The 14,468-nt window shown below is 46.5% G+C and overlaps 1 protein-coding gene across 4 annotated transcripts in view; it reads right to left on the bottom strand.

Annotated features, from left to right (window-relative positions):
• Positions 1-14,468, bottom strand: part of macf1a (microtubule actin crosslinking factor 1a) — a 217,038-nt gene that overhangs the window by 197,062 nt on the left and 5,508 nt on the right. For 3 of the 4 annotated variants that reach the window (XM_086194421.1, XM_086194416.1, XM_086194422.1), the window contains exon 2: positions 11,352-11,587. In XM_086194421.1, the coding sequence (XP_086050547.1) occupies positions 11,352-11,574 (223 nt within the window). In that variant the 5' untranslated portion in view covers positions 11,575-11,587. Of the gene's footprint in view, positions 1-1,083; positions 1,943-11,351; positions 11,588-14,468 lie in introns of those variants that run through there. The other variant, XM_086194418.1, reaches the window with a different exon arrangement.

Here is a 14,468-nt window from a genome sequence, read left to right as displayed (position 1 = left end):
GTACTGTTTAGTTTTAATATTTTACCAGCTTTTAATGCTACACAAGCATAATTATCTGTTTCATTAAATAACAGGCAACACAGTTTGTTTACCCCTGCTACTAAGAGCCAGAAAGCTTTAAAGTCACACAGAAGTTGTTCCCTGAATGCCTTAGACTTCGCTGTCCTGAGCAAACAGAGTTGTACAGGTTATATTTGGCTCTCACATATTCCAGAAACGATTGATGCAGTTTTTCAGCTACAAGAGGGTCTTGTTTGATAATCACAGGGGATGCGGGACACGTTGCTATAGCGGAGATGCTATGGATTGTCACTGGATCAGCTCCCACAGGGCTTCTTCCTCTGTGGTTAGACAGGTTTGTTGTATAGATACAAACTGAACCCGCTCTTACATGATGCCCTTTCACACTAACGTGCTCATTCTCTCTGTCTCTGTCTCTCTCTCTCTCTCTCACACACACACACACACACACAGGAGTTTAGTTTCATTATCATAATCAATAATTGAAAAAACACCTCCTTTTCATCAGGGCCAGCATCACAGATGTGACCTGAGCCTTTCTGCACCCCCATCCTCTTCTCCACATACACACACACTCTATATCCCCCCCCCCCCCCCCCAAGCTATTCAGTAGAGGCATTCATTTTTAAAGCCCCTGTCATCTGGATTATGAAACAGCCAGGGGGGGGACAATCAGAAGAGAAGGGGACCTGCGCTCGTCCAAAAAGTGAGGTTTGCATTCACGTCCTACTGTGGTTTACAGCCCCATCAGTCACAAGCTCAACCTTTAGCAGCAGCTTTGATATTTACAGGACAAACAGCAAACAATGCTGGGGCCATGCGGGGGAAATTCCCTGAAGCTGGCAGGCGGGCAGACTTCATAAAACTGCTTCCTCTGGTGTCTCAAAAGCACACAAACGATTACAAACGAGACAGGGCACGTTAAATGTGCAGGGCAACAATTAGACAAAGCAAGACTTGCTGATCCAAAAATAAACAACAGTGCAGGTTATGAAAACTTGCATGGCTCACTTAGCTTAACATTCCCAAAAAGCCTTGAAGTCACTGCTTCTGTCCTCTCACCTTTATACCGCTCCAGCACATCTTCATAAGCCTGGGCGAACTCCTTCTCCTGGGAATGGTTTGAAGGTAGGAGACCCGGTATAAACCCAGCCATGATGGTTCTGTTCGCGGACTTGCTTGGAGGCGGGTCGGCCTGAGGACTACCGCAGTGAGCCGGTCCGCTGCTGCGTCTCAAGCCCTTCCTTCTCCCGCTGGACCCGGCGTCCAATCCCGCAGCACCTTGTGTCAAACTAGTGATGCATCGATGCGCTCCTGAAGCCCCGCGGGTCAATTCAAAGCAATGTTAGCTGATCTAAATTGATGCTTAATTAATTAATAATAACAAAAGCCGTGAGGTGAAATGAGTGACGGTTACATAAACGCTATCTATCCATTATCGCCGCGCTGGTGTGAGTGTGTGCGGGAACACACAGTCGCATCGCCGGTCCCTCCTTGAATATCGGCTTCCACCAGCTGCTTTTTTTTTTTTTTTTTTTTTCAATTCTGTATGGAGAGGGAGGGAGTGGAGCCCACACACCCTAACGGGGGCAATGTGTCGGTTCCAGGAGTGACACCGGACTCCTATCCTAGGCTGTGTCGGCGTCCTGTGGATCCCGAGCCGGGCCGCCCAAGCTCTTCCCAGCACGCGCTTCCCAGCCGTAATGGCCGCTTCAATCCCGAGCGCTGAGGTCTCCGCCTCGGTCTGAATGAGAGTATTTGTTTCCCCCTCTCTCCCTCCTCTGCTGCTCTGGTTCCCTCGCTCTTCCTGCAGTGGCTGTCTTCCATCCCTCTCTACCGGCCACGTCAGGAAGCCCCGCCACAGGAATCTGAGAACCCGGTGGGGGGAAATGCTAACTAACTAGCTTCCACGGCGACCGTTGGAAAATTGAGGTGGAGCGCCCTCCGGTGGTGGCAACGGCGCGGTGACGAAAAACCAATCCCCAACCAGGACAAAGCGCGACTACGACTTCTACTACTTCTACAACTATAGAATATTTTATATTAAACAATCATATTTATCTATTTCATGACTCCCCCTCATTTTAAGCAATACTACTCTTCTTCCTACAGCTTTGCAAACATTCTTATTATTGTTTTCTTTATTTAATCTGTTTATCGCAATGGTAAACACGAATACATTCATTCGGTCGTCCAATACAGCCAGTTATCAGTCGTTTCAATGTGAAATGAGGATCAAATCAATTTTACAGGTGAAAAATAACAACCCCAGCATAGTTTCATTGCTATGAAAACTTAACGTACAGAAACAGGATTATAAAATCTACACTGTTCAGGTTTAACTAGATTTCCACAGCAAGGGGCCTGAGCTGTCATGTTGAGTAGCTGAACTGGTGGTGAACACTGCCACCTAAAGGCTAACTGGGACAAAATATAGTGAAGCTAAAATGAATACAAATGCATACATTTTGCAACAAACACAGATGCTTCACTCCTGTGTTTTGCCCTATTTGGTGATACGGGATCCTGCCTTTAAATCCTGCAGCGGCTAATCTCAGCACGTGATCATCCTGAGGACAAAACCCATAAAGCAGCCTCATTGTAACAGTCTAGAGATTATGTCATTAATCCCACAAAGACACATATAGATGACCTTAAACATGATGTATATGCTCGCACCCAGACGTCTCTCTCTCTCTCTCTCTCTCTCTCTCTCTCTCTCTCTCTCTCTCTCTCACTGGGTTTACAGATTTGATCAGAAGTCGCTTCCTTTGCTGCGTCACAACATTTGAATGAGATCTGGTTTTTGTTTTGTTCTTTAATCGTCTTGATCAATCAAATCAATACTGGATCGATATCAAAAGATACTTGCTTCAACTCTGCCTATTGCGGTTTCACAGGAGTCTTTATTTGAAGATGCAGCATCGGAGTAATAACCGCATCGCTGCTGTCTCCCTGGTGGAATCGAACACGTTCACGACCGTCTCCAGGAGCTGCACCTGCTGCTTCCAACTCGGGTTTTGCTGTGATTTGATAACAATAATAATAATCATTCAGAACCATGCCGAAACAAGCGCACGGTGGTACCGACCAGCACTTTGTGTCGGTTCATGATTTGTCAGATCCGTCTCCTAAACAACAAGCAAATGAGGAGGGGAGGCAGATTCACTAAGACTGCAGCGCAGTGGCATTTATCATCAAATACGGTTGTAAGATAAAAAGAGTTTGAAGGCACGGCAGAATAATCTACCAGCTGATGCAGACAGAGTGAAGCTTAAATAGGTTGCTAGATTTACCACCAAAACAAAAGACCTTGTTTGTTCACTCTGGGCCACTGTAGCTGCAACATGCTGGACTCTCTGGACCTGCTCTCTACAGATACAAATTAATCAAAGCAGAAAGATTCTTGCAAAAAGAAAACTGTGCTGGGCATCTTAAGAAAAAAAATAAAAATAAAGAGAGACGAAAGAAAGAGTGAGCGACTGAAGTGGAGTGGAGCTCCACACGCTCCTGTTGATCAGTGCTCCTCAAGCTAGCAGATGGAGGAAGGAGTTACAGGTTCAAGGAGCAAGAACCACCGATATGTTTATCCTTTTGGTCATGAATTAACGGAACAAGTTGTATCTTGTGGTCTCACAGTGAAAAAAAAAAAATTACAGGTATGGTTTTCTCTCTGCAGGGGTCCAAAGCTTCCAGTCCCGAGTTATTAGTTTCATGTGTTACTAAAAATGATGACCGTTATTCAAGCACCTGCAGCAAATTAGGAGCTGCTTTTTGTTTTTTTGGTGCAGATTCATTTCCCCTCCCTCATTTTCTCATCCTGCCCTCCATTATTCTAACGAGCTGTTTGTGTCTATTCAGCCCAACTCAGCTCTAATTACAGGACGAACACACAACACATTCTCCTCAACCAGTTCCTAATGGAAATGGACTCCTCTGGGATGGGAATCTTCATAATGGAAACAGCGAAGGCAGCAGCAGTGATAGTGACACACACACACACACACACACACACACACACACACATGCACACAGAGTAAAGTTATATAAACAAGAGAAAGAGGTTGTTGTGACTCTGCCGTCTCAAGGTCCAAGTGACATTTGATGTCCAGTGTGCGGGACAGGACACACTCTTTACCCCTCGTCCACAGATGACGTCACATCACAGTCACACCTCATGTCGATGTAGACTTGTATGTATGAAAAGACAGAGCAGGTCCAGAAACAAGAATCCATCCGTGAGAAGTCTTGATGCTGCCACCTAGTGGTGGACAGTGGAAACAACAGTAAACTCCCTAACCTCAGTGACCCTGACTCGCCCAAACTTTCTTTAGTGTTTTGACTTCAATGAGTGTTGTGAACGCTCACATAAAAACACATAAAATGTGTGTGGTGTGTGTGTGTGTATGTGTTACTACGGGATGTGTTGAGTGTGCTGAAGCCTGTCTTTCTCCTCCCGGCCTGCATGTATCCTCACTGTTCCTGTCCACAGCTCCCGTCCCCGTCTTTGTGAGCCTCTTTGTGTGCGCGCGCGTGTGTGTGAGACGTTTAATGTTGTTGTGGTTTGTGTGCTGTCATGCAGAGTCCAGCTGCACGATGAATGTGCCCTGTGAGCCAAAAGGACATGCAGTCCTCCTCACATCAGCACGACCAACGCCTCAGCGGCAGAGCTCCACCACCGCACCTCCTCAGTCAGCTCGCTATCAGAAAACATCAGACAACCACGGAAATCTTCCGCCCAGCCTTTAAAGGAACATTCCAACTCCGGGGGAAGACGCTTGTTTCCTATCCTCCTCAGTCAAGGAAATGAATTTATACAGAGAAGCATTTAGGTTTAGACTTCACTCAACTGCAGACTAACATTCAGAATGTGTCAGGCTCTGCTGCGACAGTCCTTTTCATTCTGTTTTTTTATATTGGTGCTTCTCAGTCTATCACTCTTTTATCCAATCCTTCTCTTATCCTCCTCAAATGGGGTTTTAATTTATCACCGTTTTTTTTCCCTCACAATCGGTCCTGGCACATCCTGGTAGTGTTAAATCTTCTCTCAGTTTTTACTTTCTAAAGCCCCCCCCTCCCCCCCAATCTTTCTCACTCCGAAGTCCCTTTCTGCACGTTTCTCTCTGTCTTTGTCTCTTTCTTTCTGTTTTTCGACCTCCCTCACCCCGGTATGTAGAAGTCACGATCCTTTTTATTGTTACTGTGAACTGTGCTCTCTTTTCCCTCCTCCACTCGCTCCATCTCCTCAAACCCTCCCTCCCTTCCTCATTATTACTTTCCCCTCTTCATTACCTCTTACGCTGACTTGATCAATCCCTCCTCTCGCTCTCCTTTCCTTTACAAACTCCTCTCTCTCTTTCCTCTCGCTCAAAATTAAAATTCGGAACCCCCCCCCCCCCTTCACTATTTGTTTTGCCCCCTTTTATATTCAGTGTCAGTCTCTTGTCACCCCCACCACCATTGCTTTCGCTCGCCTTTTAGAGCCATGGAAACAGAGGAGACCATGTCACCATGGCAACAGGGGAATAGCTGCTTGGGTCTCGGGGAGGAGGGCTTCCTTTCAGCTGCCTGTGGAGAAATGTGGAAGGAAAGGAAGAGGAGCAGCAGGCGGGACAGCGGACGCCTAAGTTACATGCAGGCAGAGACGGCTGGGGTCCTGATGCTCATGAACAAGGATGGTGAATGACACACGCACACACACACACACACACACACACACACACACACTCAAGCACAAGTTTCCAATTTGCTTGCTTTTCAGGATTTTTTGCTTGAAAGACCAAGCCTTTCAGATGCTTCTTGTGCTCTATGAGCATGGAACGCTGAAGCTAAACTGAACCTACACCAGCAGAGACGCACTGTCACGTCTGAAACACCAAACAAAACTCCCATTTGCTTTGGATTTGAGATCCTGCCGTTCTCATTCTTGCAAGATTTCCCACATCCAGCAGCTGTTGGAAGGTTTCATTGACATTCAAGCTCAGCAGGCAGGCAGAACGCCGCCGCCGCCGCCGCCACAAGAGGCTGAACAAGAGAGTCCCAGTCAGGACAGCAGCCTCTCCAGAGTGCATTCAAAATCCAACCCTTGACATGGCGCTGCATGCTTCCACTCTCCTCCTGCATGATCTCTCTACTCTCTTGCATCTACTTCAGTTCTTACTATCAAAGTATGAAGATGCATCGCTCTGCTGGATCTGAGCTTTCTCTGCTGTCACTCTCCTGACAGCCATGCAGTGACCTAATGTGTTCATTTATCACATTCCAGACTTTAGCATGAATGGAAATTCAGGTCAGTGTAAACACATGGTCCACATTATGTAAAATGTAAAATCATCACAATAGCGTTCACGGCTGAGCGAACGTGGGACGTGGCTGGGACGGACTGGATGGTTCCAGAAACACCAGCTTATGTTGCCCCCGTCTGTGCTTACAGAGAGAATCTGGCAGCATCGCAGCACCACAGAGAGAGAGAGAGCGAGAGAGAGAGAGAGAGAGAGCGAGCGCTGCTGGCTGGTGTATTCAATGGCGTAATCAATCATAGTAATTCACACAGCTCCAGTGGTAGAAAAAGAGTTTAAATTCATGATAGATCAATGAACACGGTCGTGATTGTCCCTGACGCCAAATAGGACTTTTTTTTAAAGTGATGCACGTTTCTGCCTCAGAAGAACCAGTGCTTCCTCTCAATGCAGCTCATCTATACTGTGTATTAATATTCACTGCACTTTTAAAGAGACGCAGGCTTAATCAGAGGGCTGTTCAAGATTGTTTCTGGTTTCATAATATACAGTCTGATTGGTCATGTGACTATGAACCAGTGACATGATATTTTCAAACTTTTTAAGGTCATAAATCTACAGGTGACCTCAACCCAATCCTTCTTTCAATGAAGTCCCCGTTATTCTGAAAAATCATTTTGCAATCCAACAACTGCCCCACCCCCCCACCCCCCCCACCCCACCCCCGTGTGTCCGTGGCCCCACATTCACTGTGTGCAGCAGTAATTTGCAAAATCAGCTGAAGCGAAAGGAGGTTCATCTGGAGCCTCTGGTGTGCATGAGGACTCTATAGCCCTTTTTAAACACAGAATGCAGCAAATTTGCGGCCCGGTAGAGGCGAGAATTTGCCATCTCTGTGTGAAATGGAGGCTTAATATTCCCCTTTTTTAAAAAAAAAAAACCAAAAAAACGCCACTTGTGTGGGCGTAAACATGTGACCTGACGTGCAGCACAAAGTTGCGTGTGAACAGTGACATGCAACATATGCGTCGGAGGAATATTTAGCCCCGTGACCTGTTTCTTTATCCGGCAATGGCCACGTCGACCAAGCCCCTCCGCAACCTTTCCATACAACAAGCCATCCTTCACAGTCCCCGTGAGCTGGTTAGCCTCGGTCCTCCCGGCGGTGACGGTTACCTGCTCCTTGAGCTCAGCGGCTCCCCGGTTGCACATCTCGCTGACGTGATGATCTGACTGCTGTCATCAGCTATTTCCTGATTTTTAAAACTCTCGGCTGTGGGTTGCTTGGATTTACATAGCAATGGAGGCGGCAATAAGTGTAGCCTTGGAGGAGGAATATTGCCGGGCCAAAACTGACCCGTACTTTGTCTGAAACCTTGGACTGAGCCTCAAAAAAGACGGGCGAACTAGCAGACTGCTGTCGGGTATAAACGCAACTTGTATCAAGATGATAACCTTACATTTGAAGCAACCCTGTGCCAAAATCTTAGCTTAAACTTAAACCATTTCCTTATCACTTGGATGATAGCAAAGAGGTACAACCAGTTAGCTGCCAGTAAAGCAGGACAAGTACTCTGACAGCTCTCTTATTAACATATTTGAATGCACCAGCGTGCTGTATTTTACCACTTTAACAGCGGATGGCGCTGTGGCTTAGCAAAGCACAGTGTTGCTTCAGGTTTGTAAGGTGCTGCATATTTCTCATCACGTCTCTTTCTCAGTTGTTGGTGGTGTCAGGATGTAAACCCAATTCACTGAGTTGAAACTTGTGTCCTTAACAAAGGTTTAATCTGATCATAGCGGCAATTCAAGTTCATCTGTTTCCTTATCTAACTTTGTCAGGCACAGATATTTAGGCGATTAGGGATGCATGCTGGAGAGGACTTCTTACACCGGCTTGCAAGAGCAGATGCTGCTTGTTTCATTTTCCATAAAAAGACTTCACTTCATAATGAGGCCATGTAGTCTGTTCTAGATAACACTGAGATAGTAAAGCAGCAGCTTTCAGAGATGTTCGTCAGGCGGACACAGAGGCCGTTTCACCAGTCACAACACTGGCAGTGCTTTCACGGTCTCATCGAGCTGGTTGGCGTCGGTGCCAACATGATGTCCTGCTACCTGCTGCTGTCAGAAGTGAATCATCTCCACACAAACGTGACTCAGCAGAAACGTGCAGCACACAGAAACCCCCGAACTGTGTGTCCCTCTTAAAGACACAGCCCTGAATGGGTCTTTTCCTCTCTGCTGTGTTTTCTGCCAACGGGACCCACAAACACACGCGATCACATGCGCCAAAACGTCCTCACAGCTGGTTATTTCCACGTCGCATATCACCGTCCAGAAGACATCACAAAGAGGAGCAGGACAAGTTGAGCCTCTCACCTCACAGAGTTTCATTAGAAACATAACATATGAGATCATCTGGACTGACCTCATTCCATCTGCCGGCAAACAAACGAGCTTGGTTATCTGGTAACAATGACAGAAATAACCTGTTGTAATGACGCTTGAGATATTTAACTCACGACCACAAGAAGACGGTCGTTATCTTGAGATAACAAGTTAGTATCCTCCTGTTTGGAGTCGACAAGTCAAATATTAACTCATGATGACAGGGGAGAAAAAAAAAGTCATTACAAGTCGGCTGGAGTCTTTCTCAGCCTCTCTATCAATCAATGAAGTACAGACAGGGGTTACGCAGATGTGAATATGAGGGATCTGTTTAAAAATCATAGTATTCACTATGGAGCAACAACGGATTTATTTAGAATCATATATAATGTTATAATCATATAATAGCACGCGCGCGCACACACACACACACACACACACACACACACACACACACACACACACACATACGAAACTTTGCACTGAAACTCTCCTCCACAATGACGTAAATTATTTCTAAAAATAAAGCCCAGTAGCTGCTGCCCCTCCACTCAGAGGTCTTGGCTCATTTTCCCTCCAAAGCTGACAGACACGAACCTCCAGCTCCTCCTGATGTGGCTGTGAATGAGTCTGATTGGGAATCCAGACATCTCCCACCCACCACACAGGCGTCCCCCCTGAGAGCGCTCGCAGGCTCATTCACATGATCACCTCTGCCGGACAGAAATAAGAGCACATCTCTAATTGTCTTCGCATGTGGGCACAAAATCGCATTGAGTTACACATGCAAACTTGTAACGCGCGCACACACACACACACACACACACACGTAGGCTGTCTCTGCATCGTCTCTGCAGTGACATGAACCCCGTCACTCCATCCTGACCTACATGCTGCTCCTCTTCTATAACGTAGGACTTTTATCGTCACGTCGTCTCCTTCCTCCTTCGACAACCCAACCCCCATCACTCGCTACAGAAGTGGAACCTCCACTGAGCTGCAATAAAGGCTCTAATGTGTCTACCACAAAAAGAGGACGCAAACAGACGATAAAACCACTCTCCAGATTGAAAGAGGGAGGCAGGAATCGATCGCTGGGCATTTCGGATGAGGGTGAAGCTGATATTTTGCTTCTAGTCCAGGCTTTGGAAGATGCATAACAATATCAATGAATGGATATTCTTGAAGCTGAATTGAGAACAACGGCTCTGGTGAATTGAATACCTGCTATAGAGAGAGAGAGAGATATTCCACTGATGCAGCAATCCTGGTACAAGCAGAGAGATTATGGTGGAAAGAACAGAATAAACAGCTGAGAAAATGAAAACATTCATACACAAGTGACAGCTGCCACCCATTAGGAGGTAGCATGTGCCAGTGTAATTATGACCACATGAAAGTAGGAAGCCACAGGGCGTTAATAAAAGGTGAAAGAGTCTGTATACAGAGTTGGAGGGAGCGGTGAATGGATAGAAAGGCAACTGCCATGCAGGAGACTCTGCTGTTGTAAGACTGGCAGCTGCTTTGACAGGATATTTGGATCCCACTGATTTAGAAGTCAGAGCTGCAGAGGGAGCCGGCTGGTAATATCTCGTCGTCAACAGTGTTGGCTTCCTGCTTTCCTAAAAAAGAATTCATTCAAACTAAAACAACTCATACAGCTGAAAAGGACCTGTAGCAACTGAATCACTGACGCCAGGAGGGTTTTTAGTCTTCCACTGATCCCACTGCATCCCCTGTCGTCCACTTTGACAAAGACATCCTGGTGAGCGACAGCCCAGATCTTCCATTCACCGACATTTCTGAGTCCAACAGTAAATAATCAGCACAATTATAACATCATTCTGAAAATCCACGTGAGCTGAAAAGCCTCCGATGATAAGATGTGCACTTGTCGTGTCGCAACTTTCTTCAACTATCAAGCTGGAAGCCAGCGTTCCACAGACAGAGGGGAAGCTATTAACGTCGATCACAGTCTCATTAGAGGAGCAGGGAAACCCAGGCTCCTCCGGCGGACTGGCTAACCTACATTCCTCCTCCAGCTTCAGTGAACAAGAGGAAGAGAGGGAGAGCGTGGAAGAGACAGAGGGATGTTTGTAGCAGGGGATGATAAAGTTCGGAGTAGAAGGAAACAACGTCACTTCAGGATTTGTTACTTCCACCATGGAGGTTGCAGATTCGGTTACGTTTGTTCGTCTGTTTGCACAAAAGCTATCTGGCTGAATTTCACAAACGTGAAGTATGGGCCTTAATAATGAAAGCTTTCATGGCTCTGCAGCTCCACAACAGCTGATACAGCCATTTTAGGTGGACGCCATACACGTTTCTATCTGCTTTCAGAAAACATCTTCAGAGAGCAATGAATAGAAATTTCACAGCTCGTTCCTCTGTGTTTTTAGGTCTGAATGGGTTCATAACAATGTTGACATCTGGTGCCGATGAATCAGCATCACACAAGTATTGTGATACAGTCCAATATCGGCCAGAATCAACTGCATGAACCCTGAAATTATTCAGTGAACTAAGGTTTTCTAATGCCAACGCTCCCATTCGGTTCGCTCAGAGCAGCATCGTTCTCCACATTCACACACGCTGCCTGCCAGAGGCTTGACAGAACAACCTCAGTCGGCATGCCTTGCTCAACGGCACAATGACAGCACGCAAGCACAGCAAGAGTGTGAAGTCACATTTCTCCCTTACCTGCAACACGAACCACTGCCCTCTCCGCGGGGTCCAGCACAGAATCCTGGCTCTTCCTCTTCCTCCTCTCGTGCTTGGACAGGTTCCATGGCAACGTGTCTCCTGGTAGCCCCACAGGTACAGAGGGGCACGGCGACAACGACCCCCCTGAACGCTCGCTGCGGAAGGACGGCTCGCTGACGCAGGAGCGCTCGCTTAGAGTATCATCATCTGATGACTCCATCTCACTTTAGGGGCTGCAGGACAGGAGAGGAAGAAAGAAGAGAGGAAGGATGGATGGAGGCAAGAGGGAGGGATGTAGAGCAGAAGGGGGAGGGGAAAGAAACAAGGTCAAAAGAGGGGTGGAGGAAAGAAGGGAGCAGAGGAATTGTTGGGAAGACAGAGAGAAGAAGGCACTTAAGAAAAAAGTGAAGACGCTTTATAATTCATCGCTGGCTTTGTGAGATCACGCAGTCATGAATGATGCAAATGCAGAAGCAATTATGCTGCAATCAGCAGGCAGGGAGCAGAAACAAGCAGGTTAAAACAGCCGTCATGTCTAGACTAAAAGTTCAGCAGGGCACTGAAGCCGCTGCCCTGACACAGAAGGATGTCTGCTTCAACGAGGTAACCGGACAAACGCTAGCTTTCCCCTTCCTGTCAACACGGCCGCTGCCAGCTTTGACGCTCATCATTGACACAAACGGGATCCCTGCCACATGTTCAGGTGCAGGCCGGCAGGTCCAGGGCCAGTTGTCCCATTCTCTTCTCCAGATCTCACCTTGGGGGGGATTTTTTTTTTTTTTCTAATTTGGTATGAAACTCCACTGGGACTAAAAGATGAACTGAAAACACTTTGAGGGTCAAAGGTCAAGTTCAGCTCACACCAAGGTGATTGTTCTGGAACACACTGAAGCAGTTTCCTCAAATTTGTCACAAATATGAACTGAAATGATTCCACTGAACGACTGAGCTGCAACCAGGTTACCCTCTAGTGAGGCAATAAATGAACTCGAGGTCATCGGAGAAGGTCAAGGTCATTGTGACAGGCACACTTCACGTGGGAATAGAAATGCAAGTTTAGTTTTTCCTGTGCTCCTTTCAAGTAAAAACGTCCTCATCAAATAATTATTCAAAGAAACCTTCATCGTTGTCTCAGGTAAATCAATAATCATACTAAAACTGTTTGACTTGATCCCCTTGGAGCCGCGGGACAAGCAGGAGGAGGGTTTGTCCGTAACCTTCAATCTACTGAACACAAGAGCAGGTTGTCAGCTGTGTTTAAAGTACATGGACAGCATTTTCCTTAAAACGGCGAACTTAGCCGAATATTTAATCACTTGTTAGAAATCACTGCAGTCGGGACACGTCGCGCCCTCATAAAAGCTGATGAACTGACTGCAAGGGTGACGAAAGCTCTGATGCCGGCGTGGAAAACGAGGGATGTCTGCTCAGCTGAGACGAGCAGGAGGGGGAAGAGGTTTCGAAGCTTGTCTGGTGTTGCTATTTTTACAGTGGAGTCAATATGCCAGTACGACAGGAAAGAGCGTTCAGTTCCTTCTTCGGCTCACTTTCATCCGCCAGGCTTTCTCTCTCTTTCTCTCCCTCTCTTTCCATCTTTCTCCATCTTCCCATTTTCTCTCACTCTCTCTCTAAATGCTTTCTTGATATTGAATGCATATGCAACAGTAAATGTGTGTGTGTGTGTGTGTGTGTTGTGTGTGTTGTGTGTGTGTGTGGACTCTGGGGACCTGAGACTCTGATCTGTCCATCACATCTTCAGTAAATCAATACCTGTAACTTCAGCACTCCACTGTCTCCTGAAAATGAATTGGCTTTGCAATTAAGACGCCAGCGGCTCAGCGTTTTGGGCGTCTGCTCCGCAGGTTTGGCTACCAGGCGTCTCTCCTCTTTCATTCTCCTCTGTTGCTCCATGATATCAAAACAGCTCTACCACAATTTCATCAAACGCTAAATATGATCAGATGTCACGGCGAATCAATTTGAAAACCACCTCAAGTGTTATTCAGCCTGACAGTTCATAATATAACTTTTAAAATCAATCCTCAATGACAACTGCAGTGCCATATTAGGAAAACCAAGCTACGATCAAAATGTATAAAATGTAAACAATTGTTGAACATTCAACAGGAACACGTCTGCAGCCATGCCAGCTCAGTGCTAATTAGCAATAAATGCTAAGTGCGCTTGTGGCGAATGGAAATGTCCTGATTGTTGGAGAAGTTTACCTTAAACGGCTCTCTGACAGGAGCCCAGACAGGAACACAGGACAGGAATTTACATTGTGAGGGTTTTATTTCATCACAATGACGTTTTCCTAACCCTAACCATGAGTTTCTGTTGCCAAATGCTCCAAAAACAGCTTTCTGTTTGTTTTTGCCACGTCTCTCACAGGCATCAATAAAATCTGAAACTCAACAGCACAAATTTGGTCGGCCATAACGTTTAGCTGGCTTGCAAAAGTCACCGTGTGGGGAACTTTCAGTCAGCTGATCTAAAAGCCATTACACTTATTAGAGATTATTCATAGAACCAAGAGAACCAAGACGGATTATTGTACTGGAGGTTTGTCTGGAACACAAGGTGGCCAGTGATTAATGAGGCACATCAGTTCTTCAGCATTATAACCTGGATGTCAAAAATAAAACCCCAGTAACATTCGCCTGCTTACAGCTGTTCATAGGAACGTTAAACCATTTCCTGCCGAATTAGAAACAACTTGGAGTGTTAAAATTGTTCATTCACAGTGGAAGAGCTGCGCTCAAAAGCAGTTAAGATGGGAAACTCCTCAAAACTGACCTCCTAGCATCTGCTGGCTGCCAGAGCCTCACAGCAGATGTGTCTCCATTCACCCCCAGGCTGCAGACTAAGCTGTGACCTGCGTGGTGGTCCCAGGGTGGGGTGTGGAAGTTGTGTGAGTCCAACACAACAACTGTGATTCCAATCTGAGTATGTGCAACCAAAATCCTCCTCCTGCCGCCGGCCCCCGGGTAGACCGCTGGCAAAACGCCACTTCCTGAACCCCCGTCTCCACAGCAACGCTGCCAGGAAGAGGTTAAAACCTTCCCAGAGTTCCCTGCGCTTCTCTGGTGCACGTGTGTATATGTGTGTGTGTGT

Source organism: Aulostomus chinensis, chromosome 22 (genome assembly GCF_037954235.1).
Source record: "Aulostomus chinensis isolate RoL2024-O1b breed Wild chromosome 22, RoL_Achi_v1.0, whole genome shotgun sequence".
Classification (NCBI taxonomy): Eukaryota; Metazoa; Chordata; class Actinopteri; order Syngnathiformes; family Aulostomidae; genus Aulostomus; species Aulostomus chinensis.
This window is presented reverse-complemented; position numbering and strand designations above follow the sequence as displayed.